This window comes from Amblyomma mixtum, chromosome 2, assembly GCF_055824585.1.
Source record: "Amblyomma mixtum isolate Tamu chromosome 2, ASM5582458v1, whole genome shotgun sequence".
NCBI classification, from domain to species: Eukaryota; Metazoa; Arthropoda; class Arachnida; order Ixodida; family Ixodidae; genus Amblyomma; species Amblyomma mixtum.
The window spans coordinates 307,256,898-307,284,885 of record NC_143013.1 but is presented as its reverse complement, the minus strand read 5'-3'; the positions used below and the strand labels follow the sequence as shown (position 1 = coordinate 307,284,885).

Below are 27,988 nucleotides of genomic sequence, written 5' to 3'. Positions count from 1 at the left end.
ATTACACAAGGGAAAATGCTCTCAGTTTGTATTGGGGCATCTATAGTTTACACCAAGCAGTTTGTGGCGTCTCTTACTCTACAATTAGCACGAAATCCCTGCAGGAGGGGACAGGGCGCCTCCAGTTACTTCTGCTTTTTCATGCCTCTTGACACTAATTCCACCTCAGTGACGGAGTGGCACCAAATGCTTGTCCCGTGGCTTGCAGGACCCGTTCGCCAACCATGGCGCAAGGCCCACCTGCAAACAGGGGCTCGTCCCCGTCCAAGGGCCTGAGCCCCACCATGGCGTCCTTCACCCCTACATCGGTGATGCGTAAAATGCACATGGAGCGCCAAGATCACCCAAAAGGTGCGTCGGCGTGTTGCTAGCTGTGCGCTTGCTTATTTATATAAGCATATGTGGGCTATTCTTCCGAATGCATGCATGTTCCTGGTCTGCGTGCGAGGCTGGGGCAGTGAGGGCAGCTCCCTGAAAGCACTCGCTCCACCAGGCACTGCCTGGGGGTGACACATCTGGAAAGAGTAATTGAAGACTATGGCGCTCCTCCATGCTGAGCATTGTTTAGAGTGCTGTGAACACTTGCTTAGAGGTCTGCATGTGTCTTGTAACCTAGCAGTCATATACTAGCAGGTATACGTCCTTTTAGGGTGAAGTAAGCAGCACACTAATGAGAGCACAAGGCAAAGGGAAGACATTCACACACTGCGTGCATAGCTGCCGGGGCGGCTCAGTAGTTACGGTGTTCGGCTGCTGACTTGAATGTGGGTTTGATCCCGGCCATGGCGGTTGCATTTGGGTGGAGGCAAAATGCGAGAGGCCCATGTAGTGTGTGATGTCGGTGCACATGAAAGCACCTCAAGGGTCAAAATTATCTGGAGCCCTCTATTACGGCATCCCTCATAGCCCAAGTCTCTTTGGGACTTTAAGCACCATAAACCAACCAACACACTGCGTGTGCAACATGTCTCATCCTTTTTTGTGTAGTGCTCCGATTGGCATGTGCTCTTCACTCCACTGTGTGTGTTGTAATGCTTGTTGTGGTATTCTGAAGACGTATCAGGCTTGGTCATGCAATTAAGCACGCTCTGCGCTAGGTACAATGCAAGTGCAAAAGTAGGGCAAAGTCCGGGGAGCTGCAATATTCAGAACCATACTTTTCTTGTTGGCGAACGAGCTCAGTCTGGGTAGGCCTGGGGACTAAGAGTTCCAACTGTGCTGCTGCAAGGAAACTCTCGCATCGTTGGTAGGAGCTTATTTGTGTCAACGTGGGCAATAATTGCAGTCGGGTACTAGAATGGAACAAAGGCGTTGGCACTGAGTAGGCATACAACAGAATGGCAAGGATACATATAACACACTGCCGCCTCTGCGGTGCAACTGTTGTTTATTTTGGGAAGCCATTGTGCCATTTTTGCAAAACCTAGCCCCAACTAATGTCTGCTTACAGAAAACACTGCTGCATATGCTGGCATATTATAAAGTGGACTTAGTGGCACGTGACTGCGCACAGTTTCGGCGAAGTGGAAGGATGGAACCAGGTGGCTGCAAGCGAGGGGAAACTCTCGGCTGTGCTGAAGAGGCGAGGAAAAAATGCAGGGGAAGGAAACTCTCCAATCACTCAAACTGCACATACTAGTTGGCCTTGGTTGGCTGGTTGGTTGAGCCATCAGCCAGCACGAAGCTTAGTGAACTGAAATGAAGACTAATTGGTCGAACTCTTCTTGGACACTGGGCCATGTGTTTGACTAACGCTCAACGGCAGGCGGCTACAGAGGGTGCACGAGTGACTCTGCATCATGGAATTCAGATTCTGAGTAAAGCTATTTCGACATTGTTGCCTTGCCGGTCATACTGGACACTGCCTCCCTTCGGGAGTTTAGAAACCCCTAGCATCCGAATTAAGCTTGCGGCGCCATAGACTTGCATGGATGCTGGCCGGGACAGAGCCAGCAGTTTGAATTATTCGGATTTCCAAATCATACAGTAAAAGCCTCAACAATTTTGTCCCTGTTAAAGTGTGCCTGCATTGCTTCGTTTTGCATTTTTCTATTGAAATGCAGACTGCACAAATGTTCATGCACTGTGATTTTGATGCACATAATTGCAGTAAGAATGGGGTGGAGTGCATATGGCAGGTTCTCTCAGATCATGAATGGTAGCTTACCAATATCCCTGAAGAGAAAAGTATACATCTGTATCCTACCGGTACTCACCTATGGGGCAGAAACATGGAGGCTAACAAAGAGGGTTCAGCTTAAAAACAACGCAGCGAGCTATGGAAAGGAAAATGATAGGTGTAACGTTAAGAGATCGAAAGCGGGCTGAGTGGGTGAGGGAACAAACACAGGTTAATGACATCCTATAGTCCAAATCAAGAGGAAGAAATGGGCTTGGGCAGGGCATGTAATGCGAAGGCAAGATAACCGCTGGTCCTTAAGGGTAACGGAGTGGATTCCAAGAGAAAGCAAACGTAGCAGGGGACGGCAGAAAGTTAGGTGGGCGGATGAGATTAAGAAGTTTGCGGGGATACAGTGGCGGCAACTGACAAAGGACAGGGTTAATTGGAGAGACATGGGAGAGGCCTTTGCCCTGCAGTGGGTGTAGTCAGGCTGATGATGATGATGATGAATTGCAGTAAGGTGCCCCATGTGGCCTAAATGGGGGGGAGCAGTGGATATCTTCATATTCTCATTTGCTGCTGCATTGGCTTTTTAAAGGTGGTTAACCTTGGTCTCTATATTTCTCAGGCTCGGACAAAGGTTGCCCCAAGGCTAATGGGGAAGCCTCCACTGATGTTGCGTCTCGGCAGCAGCAGCAGCAGCAGCAGCAGCATCGGATGGGCAATGGCACTGCTTCTCGTGCCCCCACCATTGGCCGGGCCATCATAAAGGGCAACCAAGCTGCTCCACCACCACCAGCTGTGACCTGTGACACAAAGAACCTGAAGCAGATTCAGCAGCAGCAGCAGCAGGGTGAGCGGGCTCTTATTTTGATTGCTGTCGCTGCTGCACCCTCGCCACGCTGTGTTGCCGGGCTCCAGAAGTTCATCAATTGAGATTAGGTGCAAAAATGTGTATTCTAAGCAATGTCGGGGGATGTAACAAACCTAAAAAAAAAAACAAAACACGTGAAGTGGTTATAATTGATCCGGAGCCTTCCACTAAGGCATCTCTTGCAACTAGGCCTGTGCAAGTATTGAAATTTTCGAATACTGATCAAATACTAATGTGAAAGAAAAATGGCTTCGAATAATGATTCTAATGAATTGTTTGAGTATATATAAAAACAAATTTGGAAAAAGAAATGTTGTCCTTTATTTCAGTGGAACTGCAATTATACATCTCCCGTTCATGCGACGAACCGCATTATACAATGAATTTGCATGGGCCTATAGGAATAATGCATTAAAAGCCTCTATTATATGACTGCAAATCATGCATGCCCTGCTTTGTACAACGACCGGCAGGAACCGTCCAGAATGAGAGCCGCTGGCGGAGCACTTTATTGACAAACATCACGTCAGCCCTGTTGGTCCCAGATTGGAATCGAGATGGAGACATGCACACAATGACCTGTAATGACAGGTCTGCTGACGGCTCTGACTCTCTGGCTCTGACTACGCATGCACTACCCGTGGCCGTTGATATGAGGCGGCTCGCCTGGCCTTAGGATAAAGGCCAGCATAAAGTTATTGTGCAGGTGGTAGCATGATTAGTCGTTTTTATGGTCTTTGGTGGCTAGTTCAAAAGTGCTTTCTGCTGCGGGTTCAGTGCGGAGCACGTTGGGCTTAGTGACAGCGAGAGAGCCAGGAGCGAGCAACGCAACCCTACCATGGCTGCATCTAGAAAATTGCTGGCCCATCCTGCAGTGGTGGGAATGATGTGCAGATTTCTCTCAACGGACATTTCACTAAGCGTGTTAGCCATTGTTCCAAATTCCTTTCATCGAAGTTGTGCCAATGCTGCTACACATAAATACAGTTCGAACAGCCAAAAATGCTGGTCGTTGCCTGAGCAGGGGACGCTTAGGTATTTGGGTTTCACTGTGCTATGCTCGTGAACTCTTTTATTCAGAGGCTCGAGGCAAACCCTTTTGTTTTGGAAAAGTTGACCTGTTTTTTATTGATGCATTGGTATTAGAAGGGTCAGTGCAAGTGTAAGTGGCGCCACCATCCTTCAGTAGCCAGTGGAAAGCAAGTTGCCTGCAATCCAGTGGTTAATTGAAAACCCTCCCACTGTGGCATGTGGCAGTCATCATCAGTCTGACTATGCCCACTGCAGGGCAAAGGCCTCTCCCATGTTTCTCCAATTAACCCTGTCTGCCAACTGTGGCCACCATATCCCTGCAAATTTCTTATGCTGCTGTCACACTGGCACTTTCGATCGCAATCAAGTCAATCGAAATCAAACTTGATGCTGATCTGGTGTCTCTACACGGTGAACTAAATCGCAATTGATCGCGATCCTGCTCAACCGCATGGAGCACGATCGAGGGGTCGCTGCGAGCCTCGTTCCGAGGCTACACGCCAACTGAAACAAAATATTGCAGTTAAAACTAAAGAGTACTGAGATATTTCTGATAGAAAAAAGCGCACAAGTTTAAAACATTCTTTTTTAATTTATGTACACACGTATCGTGTTGTTGCGTGCACGCGTTAAGGGCACGTTACAGGATACGTTGACAAGATGGCGGCGCCCTGCTCGCCTGCTTCGAAATACATGTCACCGCTGTATTCTCCGACCTAATAGCTCGCTCAAATGGTAGCGGTTCGCTTTTATTTCGCACACTCTCACCCACGCGTAGATGTATAAGCGATAACTAGCCCCCCCCCCCCCCCCCCCCCCCCCTGTTTTTCAGATCATTTAGCAATTTTCAAGCTGTTAGGCCCAACTAAATGCAGTGTGTTTACCTCACAATAACGACACCTGGCTCAGCAGTTGTCTTGCTTTTAGTCAGTCGTTACATTTTCTAATATTCGCAGTTTTTCCTCTTGGAACGAAAAAAAGGCTTGCAATGCACAGACCCTAGTTATCAGTAATTACAAAAGAAAATTTCATCAGAGTTAATGTGCTTTGGCGCCGTGTCACTAGATGGCGCTAGAGTTTATGCGTGCCCCGAGCATCGTTTTGCTGCTGTTCGCTATTGAGTCCGCTGCTGGTTGCAGCAGAAAGTAATTAAGCTGCTTTTTTGCTCATAGTTTGAAATTTTCACAAGAAAATTTTATTAGCGATTGTTACTTTTAATTTATTGGGAATCGATGACGCTGATGTTAGTATGTGCAGCGCCATCTTGTATGTAGCAATCTAACTAGTTAATCGGAATCGAGTGGATACGTGTAGCAGCTGTCCACCTCGATCGCGCTTCAAACTTTAACCGCGCTCGAGACCGATCGCGGTCTAAAGTGCCCGTGTGACAGGGGTATTAATCTCATACGCCCGCCTAACTTTCTGCCGTCTCCTGCTATGCTTGCCTTCTCTTATGCCACCTCAGATATAATGACCTTTAATGTGTTCACCTCGGATATGGGTCATTCCAAGCCAAGTGATCCAGCATTTTTTTCGACCATTGCTGATTTCGCTGAAAAACAAATGTCAGGTTCCCTACACTTTAAGATTACGCGTACACTTTTATCTTTCTGTGTAAGTGGTAGACGATGCAGTGAAGAGCATTTTTCTTGCAAGTACAGTAATCCCTCGTTATAACGAAATCGCTTTACTCGAAATATCGCTTTATTCGAAATTTCTTCTGGTCCCGACCCAAACGCATGCATTTTAAGCCGCATTACTCGAAGCGCACGAAGAGCTTGACCCGCTTAGAGCGAAGTGGCGAGCGGAGGCATCGTAGCCGCCGAGCGTAGGCATCGCCGCCGTGACGGCGACCCTTTGCGCATGCAGTGCGAAATTAATACCGCCGACGAATTAAACTCATGCAGGCATAGAACAGGCCACAAAAGTACCAAACCCACGATCGATGACCTGCCTAGTAACCGGCACCAAGAGAGTGTCGAGTGTCCCCTGCTCAGCGGGGCCAAATTCCATGGTGCAGCGCGCCCGAACCGTTAATCTCGGTCGGAAGCGCATTCCTTGTGTTCCCCGTGACAGAATCCACACGAAAAAAATTGCCAGTGGCTTAGCTCCGGTTAAGCCTGGATATACAAGCGAAAAGCTGCATTTATGCTTTGTTTGACGTCATGGCTGTCGCAGTTCGCGCACAAGGCACTGGGAGCACCACGGTAGCGGTGTAGATTTTGAGCCAACTCCCTCGCTACCACTTCTGGGTCTTTTCTTCCTTCCATGGCGAATGTCTGCGTCTCGTCTACGGCCGCCGCCGCCGCTCACATGTGCGTTCTCGCAACGCCTTGCGAAAGAACCTTCTCTTGGGGACCGCGGCGAGACCGCGCAGCAGCGGCAAGGGGTAAACCGGTGGCGAGGAGAAGTGGCGATGGAGCGCGCGCGCGCGCGCGCGGCCTCTTTTATGTCCGCCGCCGCCGCCGCTCGGGCGTTATCACAACGCCTTGCGATAACGCGATAAGAGCGCGATAAGAACCGCTAGCAACGGCGAAGGGTAAACCGGTGGCGAGGCGGAGAACGGAGGAGGTGGCGAGGAGGGGGAAGGGCGCGCCGCGGCAGCGCTCACGTGTGGTCACGCGAAGCGCGGTGTTGACGAGCCTAGTGAAGCTTTTCGCTTCAATAAAGTTTTCCTCGCGCTTTGCGATGCCAGAAAACCGCGGTGTCTTGAATGCGGAAAAGTGGCCGGTCACGCTCGATTCGCGCCATTCGACTATACAAACGGTCTAAATGCGCGTTAGGGTCACTGAATTTTGTTGTTACGGCGAGAACACATGTGCGAAAAGCGAGCGCGATTCAACGCGGCGCGAGGTTGCGAACGGCGCCTCAGCGTCCGATCGCAGCGCGCCGCTTGCGTCCAACCTGCTAGATGTCAACGGCGGGCCGCCCGCGGCAAACGCGATGACGGGAAGCGGGAGCCAACGCGAGCGCGGAGAGCGGCAGCGTCATGATGACGTAGGGCGCGCTCCTTTGAGCCGGGGCCGGTCTCGACCAGGTGGTGTTGTCTCGACGCGCTCGCCCGCTCGCGCGCGTCGAGACCGGCCGTGGCCTGCCGGCCTGTCGATCAGCCTGGATCCCGTCTGGATCACAAAAATGAGCTAAAGCTTGTTCTTGATATAGATAATAAACTCTGGTATAAGCAATTTGAAAACTGCATCATCTTTGAGGATCGCTGACCAATACTAAGTTGCTGGTAGAACAAATGTGCTACGAGAAAATTTTGTAGCGAAAGCTACATTGGCCACGAACTTGCGATTTCGCTGTGGCAGTGCTCCAAGGAGGCACAGAGACCGACCTTGAGCCGTTGCCTAGCAACCGCCGCAGCTGGCGGACGCAGCGGTTGCTAGGCAACGGCTCAAGGTCATCCGCCAGCTTCCTCGCAGTTGTGGCGCAATTAAATCTCGACTGTTTTAGCTTTTTTTGAGCGGTCGCTTATATCGAATTATCGCTTATAACGAATTTTTTCGCCGTCCCGCTGACTTCGTTATAACGAGGGATTACTGTATATCAAATTGCTGAATACTTTTAGCTGTGATTATAGAAGGCCAGGGGGTTGGCAGCGAGAGGCTGTTGGAATGCATTATATCTTAAATTAGCTGATAACGTGGGAAATTGAACACTCATAGAAGCGCAAAAACATTCTTATCTTGAAATTTTTTGTTGAAAGTGGAGAGGCAAAATTTTTTACATAGGCTTAGTGCATAAAACAAAAACATTCAAAAAATATTTCTCGTCAAAAATGTTCAATCCGGTAAAGAGGAAAAAAACAACAGTGTAAGTTTATCTTGTGGTCGTGCAGCTGCGGGCAGCCTGATGCGTGGTGCTGGCGGGGACGTGGACATGATGGCCAAGCTGCTGGAGCAACAGCAGCGCCTGCTGCAGCAGCAGCAACAGAGGGCCGCCCCTCCCGGTGTGCTGGGTGGCCTGGTGAGGCAGCAGCAGCAGGGGCACCCGGCCCTCAAGCTGCCCGGCATGATGAGGACCACCCCTGCCACCATGGCTGCCGCACCGGCTGCTGCTGCTGCTCCCCCACCACCGGCCGTGGCCCCTGCCCGCACCCATGGTCAGTGTCATTGCTGGGCATGAATTCCTAGTGGCAAAAGGCACCATCACGTCTGTGCTGACGATGAGATCTGACATTGTCCGATCTCTGCATCGTGCTCGCTTCGCCTCCCAGAGACTAAAGATGCGTATGCGCACAGTGCGCCCACTTGCCTTTCAACTAACGCAACATCGCTGCAGAGGTGGGCAGATATCAGCAGGGTACAGTAAAGTGCGCCGCCGCGGTGGCTCAGCGGTTATAGTGCTCGGCTGCTGACCCAAAAGACGCGGGTTCGATCCCGGCCGCGGTGGCTAGAATTTCTTTGGAGGAGAAATTCTAGAGGCCCGTGTACTGTGCGATGTCACTGCACGTTAAAGAACCCCAGGTGGTCGAAATTTCCGGAGCCCTCCACTACGGCGTCTCTCATAGCCTTAGTCGCTTTGGGACGTTAAACCCCATAAACCAAACCAAACCAGTAAAGTGCATGGTGTGCCAGCTCATGGAACTGGTCACAGCTAGGCTGCAGACGGGGCGAGATGAAACTCTCGTCTACCTTGCTGGCCACCTTCAAAGTGGTCAGGCCGGGATAAAAAGCAACCGGAAAATACAGACAATGCACGCTTCATTAGCAGCTTCTGCGAGGATGCAGCGAGAGAAAAACGTAAAAGAAAACGATACCAGTGCTGCTTGCGAGCAGGATAATGTCGGGGCTTGTTTCATGCTGTCTTCAGCTCGCTTCATGCATAGTGCTTTAAATGCTTCATTTGCAGGTATCCTTTCTGAAAGGGTAATTTTATTCAGTTTAATGTAACTTTATTTGGACACAGCTGCCAACCTTTTTAGGGGCACTTCTGGTTTAGACGAATGTGTGATACAATGTATGAAATTTCTGGTCCTGTCAAGTTCATCTTGAATGGAGTCTGCTGTACTAAAGGAACCCTGAAATGATTTTGGTCATATTTTGAAGCGACAAATCTGTAGGGGTGGTCTTTCAGTATTAGAATTAAATTTAAAAGCTTCGCATGGGCACTATAGTTAGCTACAGTCAAGCCGACTTATAACAATATTCAAGTGCCATGGAAATACCATTGTTGTAACCAATAATTGTTATAACAGGGTTGTGCCAAAAAAGAGAAAAGATGACAAACTTCATAGCATTTATTGACAGTAAATACCCCGACGGGTTTGATTGTTCTAATGCCTGTAAAAGCTCGTTAATTCGAACCTAAGGGGTCTGGAAAAATGTTCACCGTTCACCGATGACCAAAGCACCCCCATCACTGCACCGGCAGGTGCTTCGCGCACCTCCATGTCACAGGAATCAAGCCGGCTTTTTGGAAGCTATTCTTATGAGAAATTCAAGAAGTATGCAGAACCAAGGGTGCGGTGACAGCTGACAAGAGAAAAACCGCGCTGGCTGCATGCACGCGCACTGCACTGACTGATTAGGGGTACGCACAGCGTGCGTAGCCAATGCAGCAGCTCTCCTGATGCGATGACGCCTGCCTCTTTTGCTTTCGTGGCATTGCTGCGCCAGCTTAGTCCATTGGTCAGCCCCACACATGCACGCTTTTGTGTTGTAAGCATGGTTTTGCTGGTGTGGTTGTAGCATTTCTTTTCTTTTTCTGTAATGGTTGACACTCAATTACCAGATTTAATTGTTATAACCAATAATGTGCCTTGACAGCATTGCTATAAGCAGTTTATTTTACCATAGAACACATGGCAAAGCTGATGGTGCCATGACGAACCATTGTTATATCCGATATATTGTTATAACCAGTATTGTTATAAGTGGACTTGACTGTATTTACAAAAATTGCTGCTCGCATCAGGTTAGTGCGACACCTTACTGTGCATGCTTAGCTTCCCCTGCCAGTGATGCTAGCCTAGAAATTTTTGCGATGCTGATCGCTCGTGCACTTTCCTTTCTTCAGTAAATATCATTTTGTGGTCCTTTGAACTACAACCAGAGACGATATTCCGATGCATGGGAAGGGAGGGCGTTCTGGCTCTGTAGCTAAGGTGCTCCATTGCCGAGAAAAGTTGTTGCGGAGTATAGGAGATGCAAGTATGGATTGTAAGTGCCATTGAGAGTGCATTCATTGATATTCTTCACCCACTTGGCACTGCTTCTTTATGCACTTGGCGCACTGTGCTGTCCTTTGCACACTTTGCAGCTGGTGGACCACTGAAGGGTGTGGGAGGTGGCAATCCCCGGGCCCCTTCCTCGGTCGAGATGCTGCAGCAGGCCTTGGCCCAGGGCCTGCATCCGCTGGCCTTCCAGCAGTTCCTGCTGGGGGGAGCCCCTCCTCCAGCGGTGGGACCAGCTCCCTTTGCAGCACCCTTGCACCCGTCGCAGGGGCACCCCTTTGCACCTGGTGCTGCAGGACCCCGGGGTGAGTGCTTGCGTGGGATGCACGGAACCCGTGGCAGCAGTGAACCCTGTCCATGTCAGCCGCCCCCTTTCTGTCATCACTGCACATTACACACATTCCCATGCAGGCAACAAAATGTCACCGTGTGGAAGTGAATCTTTCATTTAAGTGCAGTCGCAATCTTTTTGTTCAACTCTGCTGTGGGCACTCACGTAACGCTCTTCACCTGTTTGTTAACGAATTCACCAACTGTGCTCCTGTGTTTTCTCCTCCTGCAGAATTATGGAAATTAAGAATCGTGTTAGCTAATGATGGGCAGATTTGATTACAGGAAGGAACTAGCTTCTGGACAAACTTGGCTCAGCTTCTGGCATCTGCAGAGTACAGGTTCTGTTTTCAGGGATTGAACACCAGTATTCGAAGAGCTCGAAAAAAGCTTGTGTGCCACTCAACATTTCACATCAAGTAGAACGTGTTGTCGGGCTAGTTGGTTGAATACTTCAGACATGGCAGTTGCGCGAAACACACACACACAAGACAGGTTACGGGACGAGCGCAAACTTACAACTGATTTTATTCAAAATACAAGGCACATATTTAAAGGAAGAAAATAGAATGCACTTTGAGCATGCGCATCGAGATTATACATAATGTAGCAATCAAAAGCATACCAAGGTCTGAACTTACATCGTCTTATCGAGAAAGGCTACCGAAGAATCACTGATACATGCTTGTCCTTTTTTCTTAATGAAATACGCTTCCATCACTTCACGTGCAATTGAATCTCGACTTTTGCCCAGAACTCTGATCTCATTAAGCCGTGGCCGACAGTGACTGCAGGACAGGCAATGCTTTGCCAAATTTGATCCCTCCCCCGTTGTTAACGATAACCCATGTTCCCGTGCGCGATCGTTCAAGCAGCGTCCAGTCTGGCCTACGTACGTTTTTCCACAAGTCAGTGGTATTTCGTAGACAACTCCGACGGCGCATTCTGCAAAGGGCCTAGCGTGCTTCTTGTCACAACCACTTCTCTTTGTTCCTTGATTGGTGATGCGGGGGCATAGCTTTGCCAGGTCTAACTTTTACTCATGAAATGCCTGCAGTTTTTAGATATCCACATTATCTTTTCGAACAATGGTGTGTGCTGGTTGTACCGTCCCAGAGCCCAAAAAGGTCTGTTGCCCTATAGTTCGGAGCACTCCAAAACTGTGAAGAGAGGGATTGCTGCTCTGTGTCTAGAGTCTGCCCTCATGAAATCGTGTCCTCACAGAGTGCAGGAAAGTTTTAATGATCAGGTCGGCAGGCTTTTATCTGCCGGGTTCCCCCGTGCGATCGTGGCGGCTGTGGCTGAGACGCTACTGCAAAAGATGAAAGGGAAAGCGCGGCAAAGGGCGAAAAGCAAAGCAAGACCAGTAGTCATGCCGTACGTGCACAAGGTGTCACACAACCTGAAGAAGGTGGCGGGAAAGTACAATGTGCCAATGGTGTTTACAGCACCGTCCAAACTGGCAAAGCTATGCCCCCGCATCACCAATCAAGGAACAAAGAAAAGTGGTTGTGACAAGAAGCACGCTAGGCCCTTTGCAGAATGCGCCATCGGAGTTGTCTACGAAATACCACTGACTTGTGGAAAAACGTACGTAGGCCAGACTGGACGCTGCTTGGAACGATCGCGCACGGGAACATGGGTTATCGTTAACAACGGGGGAGGGATCAAATTTGGCAAAGCATTGCCTGTCCTGCAGTCACTGTCGGCCACGGCTTAATGAGATCAGAGTTCTGGGCAAAAGTCGAGATTCAATTGCACGTGAAGTGATGGAAGCGTATTTCATAAAGAAAAAAGGACAAGCATGTATCAGTGATTCTTCGGTTGCACTGTACAATAGTGAGGTAGCCTTTCTCGATAAGACGATGTAAGTTCAGACCTTGGTATGCTTTTGATTGCTACATTATGTATAATCTCGATGCGCATGCTCAAAGTGCATTCTATTTTTCTTCCTTTAAATATGTGCCTTGTATTTTGAATAAAATCAGTTGTAAGTTTGCGCTCGTCCCGTAACCTGTCTTGTGTGTGTGTGTGTGTGTGTGTGTTTCGCGCAACTGCCATGTCTGAAATTTCACATCAAGCTCTCGGGGCTTTACAATGCGGTGCAATGGAGTGAGCAGTGAAAGCATGCAGTGCTGTGTCAGTTGCTTGCATGTATGTGTGTGCACACTCATTGCAGTTTACCATTTCCATTTTGTTGTGCTGCATTTCAAAAGTGAGATTCAGTTCCAACTAGCCTGGCTTCTGCATCTTAGCATGCAGCTTAGTGGCACGCGATCTCCAGGAGTGGTCGGAGTTCAGTTTCCCATGCCTGTCACTAGACATTGGCACTTGTCTCTCCGATGACAAGATGCAATGGTGTTCCCTGGCTTTAGACCCCAGGGAGGGTCTACAAGATCAAGGGCTGTTGCTGAGCGGCCATTATGTAGTGACAGATGTGTTTTCCTGTGGCACTTCCATTTGTCCTTTTCTGGCTGGAGCATAAATTGAGGTGCGACGACTCTTTCCAGTCGAGAATTGAATGTGTGCACTGCAGACTAGTAGATAAGTGCTTCTCTCATTGCTCTAGACACCAGTTGCTGTGCCAGTGTTTTGGAAACAGCCAGCCTAGCTCTTTATGTGCATCGTGTTCATGTTCATCATGTTTTTGATTGACTCTGATGCCTCTGCTGCATTGTCCCCAGATGTCAAGGGCTCTGGCATGATGCCCGGTGGACTGCCCGGTCGTGGGCCTGGCGTGCCAGCAGCACCGGGAGTGGCTCCCGGCAACCTGGCCAAGTGGTTTGGCAGCGATGTGCTCTACCAGCCAACCCTGCCCCCCGTGCCGCACCAGAAGGCCCTGCTGGTTGAAGAGGTGGAGCGCCAGCAGCAGCAGGCCACAGCAGTCAAGAACTGAGGGGGCAGCCAATGCCTTGCTGTGCGTCCGGCTGCACCGGAACAGCGCACTCGAAATCTTGCACACGCCGTGCATGCGTCGAGGCGGACGACACACTTTTCTGCCCCGCCTTCTCAGTTTTGAGGACCTTGATGCCTCCCACAGGCTTTGACTAGCAGGATGCTTCCGGTAGGATCGGTTGAAGCAGTCAAGAGAGTTTGCGAGCCCCTGGCACATTGTGCCGGATGTAAGGCAGTTTCAGCATTCAGCTGCGCTATGTGTGCTTCCCGGTGCCACTGTGACGAGGATGGGAGTGTCAGGCTCCGATCGTGGTTTGCTTTGCGGGTTCTGCCATGTGTGCAGCGCAGTTAGGTGAAGGCAGCGAGTGAGCTGGCAGTGTTCTGGCGCATGTAGCATGCGTCCCGCAGCACCATATGGTTGCGGCAGAGCTAAAGGAGTTGGAGCTGCGGCGCTAAGGTAATCCTGCTCCTCTGTGCTGGATGAGGAGGAGCTTATCCTTGTAGCGGCTGTATGTGGGACACTTTCCCATCTGTGCTAACTTTTTTTTTTTCTGTCCCCACTTCGTTCTGCTTGCTGATGCCATTAGAGGCCACTCTTGCTGTGTAAGAGGACAAGTCAAGGAGCACAAAAAAAAAAGACGTGTGGTCTACATTATTTTGGAACCTTTTGCTGTCTGTCACCCTTGTTGTCTGTAACTGAGCACTGCTTGCCTTAGTGCAGGCATGCCTCCCGTTTCATCGCAGGACCTTAATTTAAATCAGTTCCTTTAGCGTATGAATTCTTTCCTTGGATGCTCTCCTTCCTGTAAAAGCTTTTCGTTTTTGTCTGCGGCCCAAGTACAAAGTAAAACAAAGAGGCTGCAACTTTTTTTTTCTTTTTACTCTTGTGTGAATTGTTATTTCTATTGAGCGGTAAGGGGGTTGCCTTGCCTCCAAGCGCATTGGCACTGTGTTGCAGGTGCGCCAAGCCTCACTTGTCAAGTACTGCGACATGTCCATTCAGGAAAGAAGTTTCATTTTAGCTGCATGGGGTGGCGCAGTCTGACGTCCTTGTATGTCTCGTGCAGTCTGTAGGCTCGTAGTTTGTATACCGTTCTGTTGTAGTGTGTTTGGAGTTTCGTGCGCCAGTAGTGGTAGACATTGCACTACGTCATTCTTGTCTGTCCTTGCATTGTACGCGTTCAAAGTGCAGTGCCCACTCACCTTTTCTTTGTCTTGTCTTCATGTGAGCACATTGTATTGCTTGTTTTTCAGTGTGTTGGGTTCTTGGTGTATCTTTTGCATTTGTATTTCCTTTCCTGTGAATTAATGTTCAGTCAGTCTCGTTAACTTGTGCATTAGTCTGTGACTTCGAAATGGCCAATGCGGTTTTGTACATATTTGGAGAAAAAGCTGTTCTCTTTTCCAACTGGTTTTGTCATGTGTTTTGTCTTTTTTCGTTTGGACTGTCAGGGATGCTGCTCTTGCGAGCAGTTAGCTTAGTCTCAAGGACGCAGGCTTGATTAGCGCGGAGTGGCTGAAACAGTAACATGGAATGAAGTGTGCATCCTTAGTGTGGCATCTCGCAGCATTGGTTAGTGACAATCTTGCCTGCATTTTCCTCGCCTCGAATGTGTGCGGCTAATTCGGCGGTCATTTGTAGTTCTTGTTCTTGCAAGGTGCACGAGGGGTCGGTTTGGTCTATTGAGAATTTCTGTGCCCGTTCTATCCTGGCATTTCTGCTGTTTAATTTTGGCCAGTTGCTCGCATGTGTCCTGTTTTTGCCACTTGAGTCTAGCCGTAGTCTTTACTGCACTGCACGTTTGAATGGGAAAACGTGCCAGAACCCTCTGACTGAACTTATATGAATTGCATTTGTTTGCCGCAAAGGGCCATTTCGGTTTCAGCTGCAGTCACTATCTTCCACTCTCATGCGAGCGCTACACTATGTGGTGTGGTTCTTGAACTTGGCTTTGCTCTACAGATGTCAAACGTGCAGCTGGTTCTGCTTTCTTTTTATGTTGGTGACCATAGGATGTTTAGTTTTGTTGTTGTGGTTTTCTTCCAGTCCTTTGTGATATTGTCATGTGCGTTTTGTGTTTTGCTTCGTGGAAAGTCGGGGGCAAAAAGCGCTTCGAAAAGGCAAAAAAAAAGTGAAAAAGTCTCAAAATAAAAGCGTACACGACGTGCACTTGTCTGAGAAAAAAAGTAAGAAAGTCTGTGATAGTCACTTCAGCTTTTTCTTTTTTTTTTTTTGGTTGTGCGCTTCTTGCCTTTCTGTTTTTGGTCGTGTTCCCGGATGTTGCTCCACTCGTCGTCTTGTCTAGCATGTGTGTTTGTGTGTGCACATGTGGAAACCAATGCGGGTCTGTCCAGTAGTACACATTTGTGTTCTCGTAATTCCCTTCAGAAAAGCGTACGGCAGTTTCCGACGTGTTGTTTTGGGAGTTCAATTTGGTGCTGAGTAGCTTTCGGTAAAGTAGCATACCATACCTGTGAACTGTTGTGTGTGTAGTGTGGGCTGTACATAGCAGTGCTTGTGTGTGGGCATCCTGCCCCCTCTTTTTTTCCTTCTTTCGGGTCATGTCCCAACAGAAAGAAAATGTGTTGTTGTGCATTCAGGCATCTCTGTACATAAAACGTAGGCAAGCGAGATGTACTGTGAAAGTCCCTCCTCCCATTGCGAAGTGTGAAAAGCTTTGTGTAGCACTGTTTTGCTGCCTAAATGCACTTGGGGTTTTAGAAAAGAAACCCTGTTGCTTCTTTTGAAGGCCCGTAGTTGTAGTTTGTGACGCTTTGTCTTGTATCTGTGGGGGAGATCTGTACTTGGGTGGGCTGGGGGGATTCACGCGTTAGTCGGCCGATTAATGTTGGTGCCGACGTGTGTCAGTGGTGCGTCTTCTGTAAATAGTGTGACTGCGTGTTCTGTGTGGGTGTGACTGACTGTTTGTGCGGGTGAGTAACAGTGGAAAAGAAGTGTTGCGTTGTAACTCGAGAAGAGTTTTAAGAATTATATAACAAAGTGAAGTGGTTCTTTGACCCTCCTATAGCTTTTTTTTTCCTTCGATATCAATATTGTAGTCCCAGCACACCTGTTGTAGACTCCCTGCAAATTTTTGAAGCGTACATGCCAAATGCTATGGCTTAGATTGTGAACAAAAATTTGACTGTGGCATGACCAAGACTGCAGTAAATGCAGTGGTTCAGCCTTCGATTTGAAATGGTGAAGTCCTTTGGCCCCTCCTCTTTTTTTTTTTTTCTGAAATAAATTGTGCCTTTTTATTGAAGCCATTGTTGGAGTCATTGTGGACCACAACACCTGCTGTCATAAGTTTGTGGAATGAATGTGCTGGCAAAAAAAAAAAAAAAAAAGTTCGCTGTAAATCAGTGCTCATAATTGGGCTTCCTATAGATCTTTTAGACAGCATTCGAAGAGGGCGATGAAGTACTGCATTTCATAAACGAGTGTGAATTGTGGGGCCGCCTAAACACGGACAGCATATTCATGTAGGAGCTATGCAAGCAGCCACAGCGTTTCAGTACTACTATCTCATGGTTACGCGAGTCGTCGCACCAAGGGCACATCGCTTGAAGTGCAGGGACGTATGCAATTCGTACTGAAGTGTGCGTTGATTCTACAGCCAGATGCTGGAGGTTTGTAAACGCGGCGGAGCGAAACCAACGACGAAACAATTGGAGATACTTTAACATGCCATGAGCCATGACAAGCGTGTCAGACGAACTGCATGGAAAATTCCATGGCTGACAAAGCGCGGAAGCCGAACTTGTGACGTGATAGCTAAGCGCGCCGTCGTCTGGCATCAATGGTGGCTTCTCGGAGGCGTTCCGTCCTACATGCTTATCAGCGTTCGCGCCGTTAGATAAGGTAGTTGCAGCGCGCAGTATACGTGCGTGACTCTGCGTTACACAGGGCAGCCAGAGTTTCTGCTGCGCGATGCCGCTCTGCACAATCAAAACGAACTTGATCGCAAGCAGAATACCGAGCGGGTTCAACGCAAAGTTCGCCCAGTATGTCGCTACCCTCCTGAAAAAGGATATCGAGGTAAGCTCGCCGCGCAAGCCGATAGCTAATAAGGTCGCTGCAGTTCACGTTGGATACGCGAGCGATTGAGTGCCAACAGCTGGTCAGATGATCCGCACGAAGAGTGCTTTCTGAACATATGCGACGATTTGACGAATTACCTTGTGTTATCCATGTTTCCTCTAGAAAGTGACCGTTGTCGTGGAACCGGGTCTGGAAATTTCTCGAGCGGGCACGACTGATCCGAACTGTCTGTGCTCCATTCATTCCATCAACGTGTTTTCTCCGGAGAAAAACAAGGAATTCGGCAGCAGACTGAGGGAATTCATCTCTGAAAACCTGGCCATGCCGCCGAAAAGGTGAATTCGCACACGTACACATTTGATGATTGGCGAAGACTACGCAGCGTTCTTCAGCGATGTTTGCGGTGTACACGTTTCGCCAGCGGAAACCGATGGCACTGGTTGGACGGTTGCCGTCTCAAGTACTGTGCGCTGGCAGCGCAAGTTTCACGTGGGTAGCAGGCGAAGTACGAATGGATGTTCGATCACATCTATTCTTTATTAGTCATAAAGGAGAAAGATGCACTGCTTACTTTGGCAGTTAGACCGTAAATACTAAGGCACGGTCCAAAACAAGCCCAGCGAACGAATTGTGTTCTGTAGCAACAAACATGCAAGGAACATGCGCAACACACCATACCACAGCAACACATTTGCATTCTTCGGCAAGATTATACACAATTTCAGTTTCGATACCTGGGGGCTGCCATACTGCTAGACCCCAGCGCCGCGTAGCGGCGCCACCATTACGGGCTGTTACTTTGGCTTTGGTTGCTTGGGCTGCGCTGCGTCTCTGCGTGTGTTCGAGTGCAGCTCGTCGACCTGCCGGCACCCGCTCGCAAAACAAAGCTGCCGAAACGTAGCAGCGGTGAGCTCGAAGCCGCAGAAGTGTGTATTTTGAATGGCGCAAGCGGCTGGAAGCGACCAACCGGCAGCTATGGCATCGGCGGAGCAAACGATCACGATCGGTGAGTGTCCGTGCTACTCACTACTGAAATACTGAATAACCGTAGTAAACAAATAAATAGTGTTTGTTAACGGCGGCCTAGCGTGTTACGGTCATCGTAAGGTACTGTAGACCACCTGACATTCAGCGGAATGACGGACCGGCTGTCCGCTGACAGCGGCGTCGTCGGAGCTCCGCGCTGCCTTCTGCCGCCGATGAGCTGGCGTTCCGAACTTGCTCGCGAGGGCCCCGGCAATCCCGCGTAGTTCGTCTTTGGCCGCATCTGGCGTGTACTGTACGTGCTGCTGCATGTAAATCCTTCGAATTAGCTTCGTCAGTACGCGCGATCTTTCCCGTTGTCAGCCGCGTCCCACATAGCCACAACACTGCGATGTGGAACTCACTCGCTGCGTCACGAAACGGAAAGTTGAAAAGAACGAGATTGGTAGACCCTTCACGCTTCTTGCGTAGGCTGCACGACCGCATGCAGCTGTGAGAGCGCAATTTGATTATCTGTGAGGCAGTGTTGATAGTCTGCCCAGTTGCCTAAATATGTGTAAGCTTGCCAACTCCTGTCGCCTCAGAGTACGTTGGGCAAGTAGATGGGCTTTGCGATCGGACTTGTGTGCCTTGTATTCGGGCAGTTAACCAGCATTATCGCGTCTGTTTTGCAGTGCTCAAATTTCGAGAAGGCAGAAACAACTATGGGATCCATATTATGGCAGCGCTACTGTGAACTCATGATCGTGCATATTAAGAGCTGTAGCGTCCAATGCATTCCTGCCGGCCGTTGGAGGTATCTTTGTTTCAATGTCCTTTGCATTCCTTCTTTTTTTTTCCAGATGGTGACACCCATGTTCATCCACTGCTCGTGCAGCAGTGGACAGATGACACCAAACTTTGGCCAAGCATAACAAGTGCCCATATTGTATGCTATTTGATTCGAACAAAGGCGTGTGATCTCAAAGAGGCAGAGGCATACAAAAGCCTGGACTCATATAACCAGCTGCAGTGCGGTTGGGTCGGCCGGGTGCTGAGTCACGAAGCAGCTGCCGATATTGTATATGTGAAGGCCGACGTGCGACCCTCTCAAGCAGTAAATAAGAAGCCATGGTCGCCGTGGGCCTGTGTGCGGAAGAATGGGCAAGTGGCGACTGCTGGTTGCTCTTGCATGGCTGGAAAAGCACGTGTTTGTAGCCATATTGGTGCCCTGTTGTGGAAGCTGGAAATGGGCGTCCAGCTAGGCATCACTGGTATCACATGTACCGACAAGGCGGCAGCATGGAATAGGGGTACAAAAAGGAATGTTGAGCCAGCCCTTCTCAATTCTATGACGTTCAATCTGAAGAGGTCAACAGTGGACCCCGCAAGCACGCAGCACCCAAGGCCGACCCGAAAGATTAAGCATTTTGCTAACAAAGAAGAGCTTACAGACCACGTCAAGAAGTCACCTTATGGCGAGCTCTTCAATATTCCTGGTGAGTATTGCTGAGATGACACATATCTATTAAACAAGCTGGTTGCCAGTGCAGTAATACGAGTGTGCTTTGCTGGTATCCATTGTCAGATAACATTGTCGGCTTTCCAACAAGGAAGCGGCAAGTGATCAAAGTCATTAGCATTAGTTCCTAGAAGTTCAGTAGCACAGTGAGGACCATGGACAATGGTGAGTGATCAGAGAAATAGAGCTTATATACTTTATATGGAATACACATGCAGCTCATTTTTGGAAGGCAGTCATTTTCACTGACACAGGAGAAAACAACCGTAATAGTGTTGAAGACTTCACATTCCAAGAAAAATCTGTTTGCAAGCACATGTGGATGAGAAAAATCATGAACCTGATTGAATTCTTTGGAATGGGCGGCTGGACGACAAATTTTCTTGTTGGTGACAAGGGAAGAGAAGCCATTTTTGTGAACTCCGGCTCACAAGAAAAAAATTTGCTCATGTACACATGTATATCTGGAAGAGAATGAATGCTGCTTTTAATGTGAAAAAAAAAGTTCACTGCTGTGTATGTGTTTAGTAGTCCCGTTTTGCAGTGTTCCTTATGAAAGAGATGATTGCTTTCTATGTTAGAGCTGCATATTCAATGCAGTTATGGGCTGTGGGGATAAACAAATGGAACACTGTAAGGAGCAAAATATAGTGTAAATGTAAAAGGGATCAATACCTTTGAGCGTTAGTTTGAGGAAAGATTTTGCCAAGCTTTGTTTCCATTGACAAATCCTCGGAGCATATGTGCTAGCCACATGCTTCAGTGAAAAATATTTCTTTGTAGAACATATCTTCTACTTTTTTGATCAATGCAGTAGCGAGTGAACACTGGGCTGATCCATCCATTTATTCACTCTTGTCCTGATTGCACCGTCATATTTTTGGAAATGAAGGCAGTACATTGACTTTTATATGTAGGTGCCAGTTTGAGTGCCTGCCATGGAATGAAATTGGCTGTTAAGCATTGTGGTAATGCTTTTATGCTTTTATGTGCAGGCACCCTTCTTCACAACACACTGACGACGAGAAGGAAGATCCAGCAACCTTCTCAGGCGCCAGCAAGTGTCCAGAGGGAACAGACGACACATCACTTAGAGCAGGTAGTGACAAAAATGCATAAGCCTTTGTTATGCATGAACATAACTTGAGGATTTATTTATCTTGAATCGGAGTGCAAGTTTTAGGAATGACCTGAACCCACAGCCATGCTCAATGTAATCTTGCCGACAAGGCAATGTTACTGCCTTTTTATTGTTGGTTAAACTGTCACATTCAGGCTTCTTAATTGCTTTGCCCTTAATAAAAATTGTGACTAGACTAATGAAGACATTGTTTTCAGGTTGCCTTCCAGTCACCAAAGAGTAAAGAAAGGCAGCTGAACAAAGTGGAGCAACCAGTGGACGACTTCGAAATTACTCTCGAAAGACCCCTGTGCGACCTCAACTTCGGAAGGCTGCTTGGAAGTGAGCGAGCAGTGGAGAAGCTCAGCCTCAGCATGAACTCTGCAAAAAAAATTGAAGCTGCCACAAGGCAGCAAAGAAACTGTGCCGAGTGGTTTTCCCACCGTAAGGGCAGGATAACTGCTTCAGTGTTCAAAGATGTTTGCCGTTCCAAACAGTTGAAGTATGAGTCATTAATGAAGAAAATACTTAATGACAACTGCATTACCAGCCTTGCTATGCAGTATGGCATAAATTATGAGCAGTTAGCGAAACAGCGTGCTCTTGGTGCTTTTCAAACAAAGCATACAAATTGCAGACTCGAGGATTGTGGTTTGATGATCCATCCAAGGTATCCATATCTTGGGTGTAGTCCAGACGGTTTGCTTTTCTGTGATTGCCACCCCCCGGCACTTTTAGAGGTTAAATGCCTATACACCTTGCGGCATGTGCATCCGGGCGAATTAATTAAGGAGGGGCAGTGCAAAGCAGATTTTTGCTTAGATTCTGCAGGTGTACTAAAGGCAGCACATAGATACTACTATCAAGTTCAGGCACAGCTACACCTGAACCTGGTAGGCAGCACTGTTTGCTACCTGTACTTGCATGTAGACCAAGGGGGAGCATTGATTCCAGTCAACAAGGATGAAGGATTCATGGAAACCCACATTAATAATCTTGAAAGCTTTTTTGAGAACATAATATTGCCTAGGCTGTAAAGGGAGTCATTGGGTAAATTTACCGGAATAACAGAAGTCCCTGCTGGACTATGCCTTTATGGTGCAGTGTATATAACCAAGGCTGATGTACAGCAGGAACTTCCTACTCCTTGCACTGCTGTCTCCTTAAGATGCAGTGACTGTTAGTGATGTCCGTGTTCTGCATTTTTTTTTCTTTATTTGCATATCAATAGCATGGTAGCATTTGAAATAAATGAGTCAAACCCTAACAGTATTGGGATTGAAGCTCAACCTTTATTGTTCTTGCTGTTCTTTGATAAGAGGGCCCTTCAGATTGCATAATCCAGCACACACGAAAACAATCGTGTTGATATGTTTTCGTGACTTGATAGGCATAGCCTGCTTAAAAATTCGGTACGTCTTTATCCGATTGATAGCGCGTTCAACATGAATGCGCAGTGAGGCAATTCGCCTGGTTTTTGTTACTTCTTGCTCGGACAGTTGACTCTTTCCTGAAAGACAACAAATATGAGCATTTCAAACCCAGAGGTGCATGAAAGCTTGCAATGTAGAGAACATAGTCTACATACCTCTGGTGAAGGCGGGCACATTCATGTGGATTCCTTGTGCTTCAAGATGAGGCTCAAGCTTGAATCCACGGTCTGCCATAATTTCGTCGCCTGGCAGTAAATAGTCTTCCACACCACATGTCCGAACTATGTATTTATCGGAGGCCCTTCCACCATACACATCCGAGACAAACATGATTAGCCCGTTGGGTGCTATTACCGTCAAAAACTTGATAGTATTCGATCCTTTGTATGCGCTGTAGCTCTGTGCCCTTGCCATTAATTTCTTGGGTCTTTGCAGCCATGCCTCTGTGCAGTCAAATATGCACGTTGTGCGGTCGTAGCCATTCTTCACAAAGGTGTTCGGCATACTGTCGTAAACTACTGACCGAGGCAGCCACACCACTATGTCTTCCATTACTTTGGCCAAGGTGGACATCATACTAGAGAATATTGTCGACACTGTCGCAACAGAAATGTTGAATCTTCTTGCAAGGTCCCCACAGAGGAGCCCAAGTCTTAGCCTCATAAGTGTGAGCAACAGTTGTTGTTCTATGCCCAATATTCCTCCTGCTTTTGTGCCATTGGCCCTCAGTAAAAGAATGAGCTTATTAAAAGCACCAAATGGGAGGCCAGTGTAGAAGTGTATGTCTTGTGGTGTTAAGTATTGAAAGTGAATGCTTCTCATTGTAAGAGGAGTGTTTGAACTGTCTTTTGTGTCTGCATATGTGTGGTCTGGGACTGGCTCTTCCAATTCCCACTGTGTCCAGCTGTCTTTCATCTCCACCTGAAATAATACACAAAGTTGTATCTTGTTTTGAGAATGTATTTTCTTATAAATTACCTTCATTTCTGTTTCCTCCCTTGACAAACTGCAGTTTTGTTGCTCAGCAGCCATCTATCGGAAAAAGGCAGGAAAAGAAAAACATGAAGGCAATGCAGGTTGTCTTGGTTGGAAAAGAGAACCCTGTATGAGCACTCACAGCTGTTTCTTCAAAACTAGCATCCAGACGAGACGTAGCAGCATCAGTTTTCAATGAGTCCTGCTAGAAAAAAAAGAGGCAACATCAGAAACAAGTGTCTGGAAGCTCAGACAGCCTTCAAGCTTATATCCAGTTTACTGCTGCAGAGCAAGCTCGTTTTTGGAAATTAATAAAGATTTGACAGCAGATTTATAGCCATCAGAGGCAAACAACTTGCTGGCAGACAAACACAAGAAGGGCGAAATTGGCCTATTATAACAGCATGTCGTGGACTTGTATGTGCATGCATACTTACATCTAGTTCGTTGCTGGTAGCAAAGGCATCTTGAACATTACTGATGACCTGTGAAAGAAAGTGCAACAGATGGCTGCAATTTAGCTTCAGTAACAAAGGAATGATGAGAGCATGCATACTTACACTCTCTTCGTGGCTGACAGGCAGGCTGACCGAGTGATGTCCGATACAAACAACCTGCCAATAGAGAAATATTTAGCTGTGAGTCTACTTTCTCAGCACGTTGCAAAGCATCAAATAGTGAATGCACACTAACACTGTGTTTGCTGATTGAGGAAAGGCTTGCTGTGGAATCTTCTCTGTTGGATGAGACCTGTTATGAAACAGTGCATTAACAACCCTGATCTCAAATTATCATAGCATGTCATGATGTTGAACAAGCTTCTCTGAGCAGTTACTCTGGCTTCACTAGAACAGTCATACCTTGTGGAGGCAGGTTCAGTGCAAATGACATGACATGTCTCGCACCTTTTGTGTGCCATATGCGAGTGTTGCTCCAGACGTCACTCTGCATAGGACCTCTTGCATGCTCAAATCTTTTGGGAAAATTTCCCTCACAGTGCTACATTGTGTTAGGCAACAAATTGCACAATACTCAAAATCGTGCTCTGAAAGGCAGTGCACTGCACAAATTCTTTTCCCTGCTTTACATGGTGGTATCAGCGTAGATACGTGCCTAAAGCCATCTGCCTGCTAATGCATAATTAAATATGGTACTTGATGGTTTTGTGAAATTGCTCTTCTGTATTTTTTTGTACACAAGTCTCATTTCTTGCTCGAATTTCATACCTGTGCATTCATCTGAACCGAACATTTGAGACTGCTGTGCTTTTATTGCTTTGGAACACCGTGCCTCCTGTCTGTACTTCAGCCCGCTCCTGTAGGAGCCTAATAAATGCTCACAGTATTGTGAAATAGTAAATGCGCCTTTCTTACATTGTGGGGTGGTGTCTGCTGCACTGCATCAGATGCTTCGGACTCGTCACTGAGGCTTTCTTGTCTCTAAAATGCGAAGCAAGTGTATCATGAGCAACAGCTAGCAAGGCAGCAATGTGGGCTAGTTGGTTGTACATTTGATGGGAATAACGCTCTACCCAATGAGAAACAACTGAAACGAGGGCGCTTGTCCAGTGTCCGTCGTTTCGGTTGTCGTTTTTTCTTGTGTAGCGCGTTATTCCAATCAAATGTAACGTGAGTTCCAGCATTTCTATGTGCAGACTCAACAATCTGACCTTTCGTTTGACAGGTGGTGGACCACGGTCATCGCGCATCAGGCGTCTGCGGCCGTGGATAACCTGAAAAGATTAATATTTCCATTAACGCAAATAAAAAGCGCTCCTGTAGATCACATATGGCGCTGGTAAAGTTGTGAAGCTGCAATTTTACGTTATCGCCAACGTTTTAAAGTTCAATCTGCGGCCAACCAGCGCATATCGCACCGCTGCCGCTAACGTGCCTGATGACCGAGCAAGCAATGAAAAAAAAGTGACAAATTCTGTCCATGCTCTTACGCACGTAAAATGCAGCATACTAAACATTTAAGCCCTGCAGCAAGCAAACTGCGTGTTTACTATGCGCAAAACGACAATGATTGTAGTTGGTACTTGCCTTTCGCTCGTAGCCGAGGTTCAGCATGGGCAGTGGGTTTTGCTCCGTACGCTTGCCATCGACGAAATGCAGGGAACAGACGCGCGAGTTTGTAGTCGGGGCAAAGTCCTTTCTGTTAACCTGCGACGCCCACTGACGATTCAACTCGGGGTCGACGGGAAAACGGTGCAACATGAACATGTCACACCCGCACTGAGACCTGGACACAGCATGCTTGGCGCAAGTGCTATCGGCGATGTTTTTTCTTTTCCGCTGGTTGTTGCCACAACCGACGACTACGCAGTGCTGACCAGATGAAGTTCGCGCCGAGTAAGGCATCGCGGCAATAGATGACAAGGGCGAGAAAATCGCGATAAGTGGCGGATGTCTGTAAACAAGCTACGCCGAGAAGGCAAGAGCCGGCGATGCACGGCGATGTAACAGCCCGCAGCCAGTTGGCCACCGTGGTAGGCTGGAGAAGCGCGCGGTTTGAGAGTATTTTCTCCCTCTCCCAGTAGCCCTTGGTAAAATCGTGTATAGGCAAGATGTCGCGCGCTGTTTGGTCGTCCGGTTCAAGCCTAGCCAGGTGGCCGCTTGAGCAGCCTGAAGATTGCAAGAGCAGGAGCTACCATACTTCTTTTTCACACTTTTAGATTATATTTTGTTGTAATTAAACTAGAGGCTATAAAACTGAAACTAATTAAAACTGCTTGGTTGCATGCTGACACGACGGTAGTGCTCTCCAGTTTCGTTTTCGTTTTTGTGGCATTTATCATTTCTTTGGCTGTATTTTCAGGATCGTTGTGACTCTGCACGACCTGGACCCCAATGATCTTGTCTGAAAGCCGATGTGACTACCTACGCTGCTATCAACGTTATCGCCTACACTGCTTGGCGCTGTTTTAGCGCTCATTCCAAATGCGCGCAACATGCCGGGGCTACGTGCAATAAAGAGTTGCAGTTATTCAGACTGTTACGTGCGATATATTTTGCGGCTCGTTCGAAGCTGTTGCATCATATGCGGAAAGTCCTTGTCGAGAATTCAAAACATATTGAATAATGCGGGACTGACATGTGCTTTCTCCGTCGTGCACGGATTCAATGAGCGGAACGCACGACTCAAAGCTGTTCAGCCTTGAGCCATGTCCGCCATGCCTAAATCGGCAGCTTCGGTGACCGTGACAGTCGTGCACATCGTGATCGCCATACGCGTTGTGCAGTCTGCTGAGAGCACGTTTTAAAGGGAACAAGAAACCATTGTTTCTGCGAGTGATAACGTAGACAGCGCCGACTGCATATGAACGTACAGCGCATCATGGCTTGTTCCTTCTTGGGCTGAATGTGGGAGCGCTGAGTGAAGTTTAGGGAGCAGTATATTTGTATTATACCATGAACGGGCATTCTTTATGCTTCGTCGTGATAACGCCGGAATCTACCGCCGAGTAAGCATCGAAATCCATTTGTCAAGATTTCCCCGCAGGCCAATTTCGGTTACCACGTCGGTGCTCTTAACCAGAGTGAGTTTATGATTTTGCCTTTTTTTTTTAGTGTGAAGTACTTTTTGTACTTTTACTGTGTACCACAAGTTAGATTTTCTAGTGTTATGCTTTCTTTCTTTAATTTGTTTTTTGTTTGAAATTTTTGTCCGCATTTGGTCGTTTCTCAGGCATGGTTCGGCAACTATGTGCTTCACAAAAATTTTGGAAGGTGATGCTGGCGAGCTAGTTCACCGCCGCAGAAAATAGCTCTCCAGTTTGATTTACGCGTTCTTTTTACCCTGTGCCATTCGAGCGCGTCGCCGCCGACTTTGGAGTATGACAGTGGCCCATTCCAGCGGAACAGCAACTTCGTAATGTGAGTGATGGCCCGTGCGTTTCTTCGAAATTGACCCGAGTGTCGTTCGCGCTCTCCATCCCCAGTGCGCGCTCTGCTAGTCTTTCCCGCTCCTTCAAAAATCTCAATGTCAGCACTGTATTCAAGGATCAGCAGTTGTGGTGTCACCCGAAAGATAAAAGTTTTTCGTTTAGCCTTGAATCCACTGAACTGGATACGTTCTTTGCTACACTGTCATACTGCGGATTTTGTGAAACCTACTGTTTCAGATTTGAACCTGAAATCCTCCAGCTGTGCGTAACTGTCGGTGACGTGCTTTCGCTTATCGCGCATATGTTGTCACTCGCTACATGGTAGTCGGGGTCGCGATCCCTTCTGACACGCCCCGTAAGGCTCAGCAGCGCTTGTAGTATTTAAGCTTCCGTGAAAACACCATCGATCCGCCCAGACGCATCGATTCATCCAGAGGGGAAACGTCGTCTAGCTGCCGCTGCTCGCATACGCGGTCCTCGGATGATGTGCTCGAGACGCCTCGTTTATTTTCTCGGGCAGCGGTCTCGGCCGTCGGGCACTGCGTGGGCCGTGTGGGTGCGCATGCGGCTGCGCTTTTCTCGCTGTTGGCAAGCGTCGGCGAGGCGGTGC

The 27,988-nt window shown here is 48.0% G+C and overlaps 4 protein-coding genes across 16 annotated transcripts in view; 3 read left to right on the top strand and 1 right to left on the bottom strand.

The window, feature by feature from the left end:
- Positions 1 to 16,697, top strand: part of LOC149364857 (uncharacterized) — a 48,198-nt gene extending 31,501 nt beyond the window's left edge. For 2 of the 5 annotated variants that reach the window (XM_089574779.1, XM_089574782.1), the window contains 5 exons: positions 209 to 351; positions 2,751 to 2,975; positions 7,870 to 8,133; positions 10,293 to 10,511; positions 13,221 to 16,697. In XM_089574779.1, the coding sequence (XP_089430905.1) occupies positions 209 to 351; positions 2,751 to 2,975; positions 7,870 to 8,133; positions 10,293 to 10,511; positions 13,221 to 13,432 (1,063 nt within the window). In that variant the 3' untranslated portion in view covers positions 13,433 to 16,697. Of the gene's footprint in view, positions 1 to 208; positions 352 to 2,750; positions 2,976 to 7,868; positions 8,134 to 10,292; positions 10,512 to 13,220 lie in introns of all 5 variants that reach the window. The other 3 variants (XM_089574781.1, XM_089574780.1, XM_089574783.1) reach the window with 3 other exon arrangements.
- A 521-nt stretch (positions 16,698 to 17,218) lies between these two features.
- LOC149364854 (D-dopachrome decarboxylase-like) lies at positions 17,219 to 26,477 on the top strand. Its single transcript, XM_089574798.1, has 3 exons — positions 17,219 to 17,473; positions 17,639 to 17,811; positions 26,310 to 26,477. The coding sequence occupies exons 1-3, from the start codon at positions 17,366 to 17,368 to the stop codon at positions 26,353 to 26,355; spliced, it is 327 nt and encodes a 108-aa protein (XP_089430924.1). The 5' UTR covers positions 17,219 to 17,365; the 3' UTR covers positions 26,356 to 26,477.
- Positions 18,199 to 26,047, bottom strand: LOC149364855 (uncharacterized). 8 transcript variants are annotated; one of them, XM_089574790.1, is made up of 9 exons: positions 25,535 to 26,047; positions 25,159 to 25,221; positions 24,863 to 24,928; positions 24,183 to 24,239; positions 23,927 to 24,103; positions 23,632 to 23,694; positions 23,493 to 23,546; positions 22,670 to 23,435; positions 18,199 to 22,591 (listed from the first exon to the last, which is right to left on the bottom strand). In XM_089574790.1, exons 1-9 carry the CDS (start codon positions 25,850 to 25,852, stop codon positions 22,374 to 22,376), a joined length of 1,782 nt encoding a protein of 593 aa, XP_089430916.1. In that variant the 5' UTR covers positions 25,853 to 26,047; the 3' UTR covers positions 18,199 to 22,373. The 8 variants fall into 8 exon arrangements, with proteins under 8 accessions (XP_089430916.1, XP_089430917.1, XP_089430918.1 ...); XM_089574791.1 differs by having other exon boundaries at positions 23,632 to 23,691; XM_089574792.1 differs by having other exon boundaries at positions 22,670 to 23,546; positions 23,927 to 23,974; positions 24,050 to 24,103.
- On the top strand, positions 18,280 to 24,848 carry LOC149364856 (uncharacterized). Of its 2 annotated transcripts, XM_089574796.1 has the most exons (4): positions 18,280 to 18,482; positions 19,303 to 19,938; positions 20,957 to 21,060; positions 21,300 to 24,848. In XM_089574796.1, exons 1-4 carry the CDS (start codon positions 18,416 to 18,418, stop codon positions 22,116 to 22,118), a joined length of 1,626 nt encoding a protein of 541 aa, XP_089430922.1. In that variant the 5' UTR covers positions 18,280 to 18,415; the 3' UTR covers positions 22,119 to 24,848. The 2 variants fall into 2 exon arrangements, with proteins under 2 accessions (XP_089430922.1, XP_089430923.1); XM_089574797.1 differs by lacking the exon at positions 18,280 to 18,482 and having other exon boundaries at positions 19,385 to 19,938.
- Positions 26,478 to 27,988: the final 1,511 nt, after the last annotated feature.

Coding starts and splice junctions, on each gene's coding strand:
- LOC149364856 (XM_089574796.1), top strand. CDS start 18,416: ATGGCGCAAGCGGCTGGAAGCGACCAACCGGCAGCTATGGCATCGGCG. Junction 19,939..20,956: donor CGAGCTCTTCAATATTCCTG/GTGAGTATTGCT, acceptor TTTTATGTGCAG/GCACCCTTCTTCACAACACA. Junction 21,061..21,299: donor CGACACATCACTTAGAGCAG/GTAGTGACAAAA, acceptor CATTGTTTTCAG/GTTGCCTTCCAGTCACCAAA.
- LOC149364854 (XM_089574798.1), top strand. CDS start 17,366: ATGCCGCTCTGCACAATCAAAACGAACTTGATCGCAAGCAGAATACCG. Junction 17,474..17,638: donor TCCTGAAAAAGGATATCGAG/GTAAGCTCGCCG, acceptor TGTTTCCTCTAG/AAAGTGACCGTTGTCGTGGA. Junction 17,812..26,309: donor CTGGCCATGCCGCCGAAAAG/GTGAATTCGCAC, acceptor CTGTATTTTCAG/GATCGTTGTGACTCTGCACG.
- LOC149364855 (XM_089574788.1), bottom strand. CDS start 25,852: ATGCCTTACTCGGCGCGAACTTCATCTGGTCAGCACTGCGTAGTCGTC. Junction 24,240..24,862: donor AGCAGACACCACCCCACAAT/GTAAGAAAGGCG, acceptor GTTTCATAACAG/GTCTCATCCAACAGAGAAGA. Junction 23,695..23,926: donor CTACCAGCAACGAACTAGAT/GTAAGTATGCAT, acceptor TTTTTTTTCTAG/CAGGACTCATTGAAAACTGA.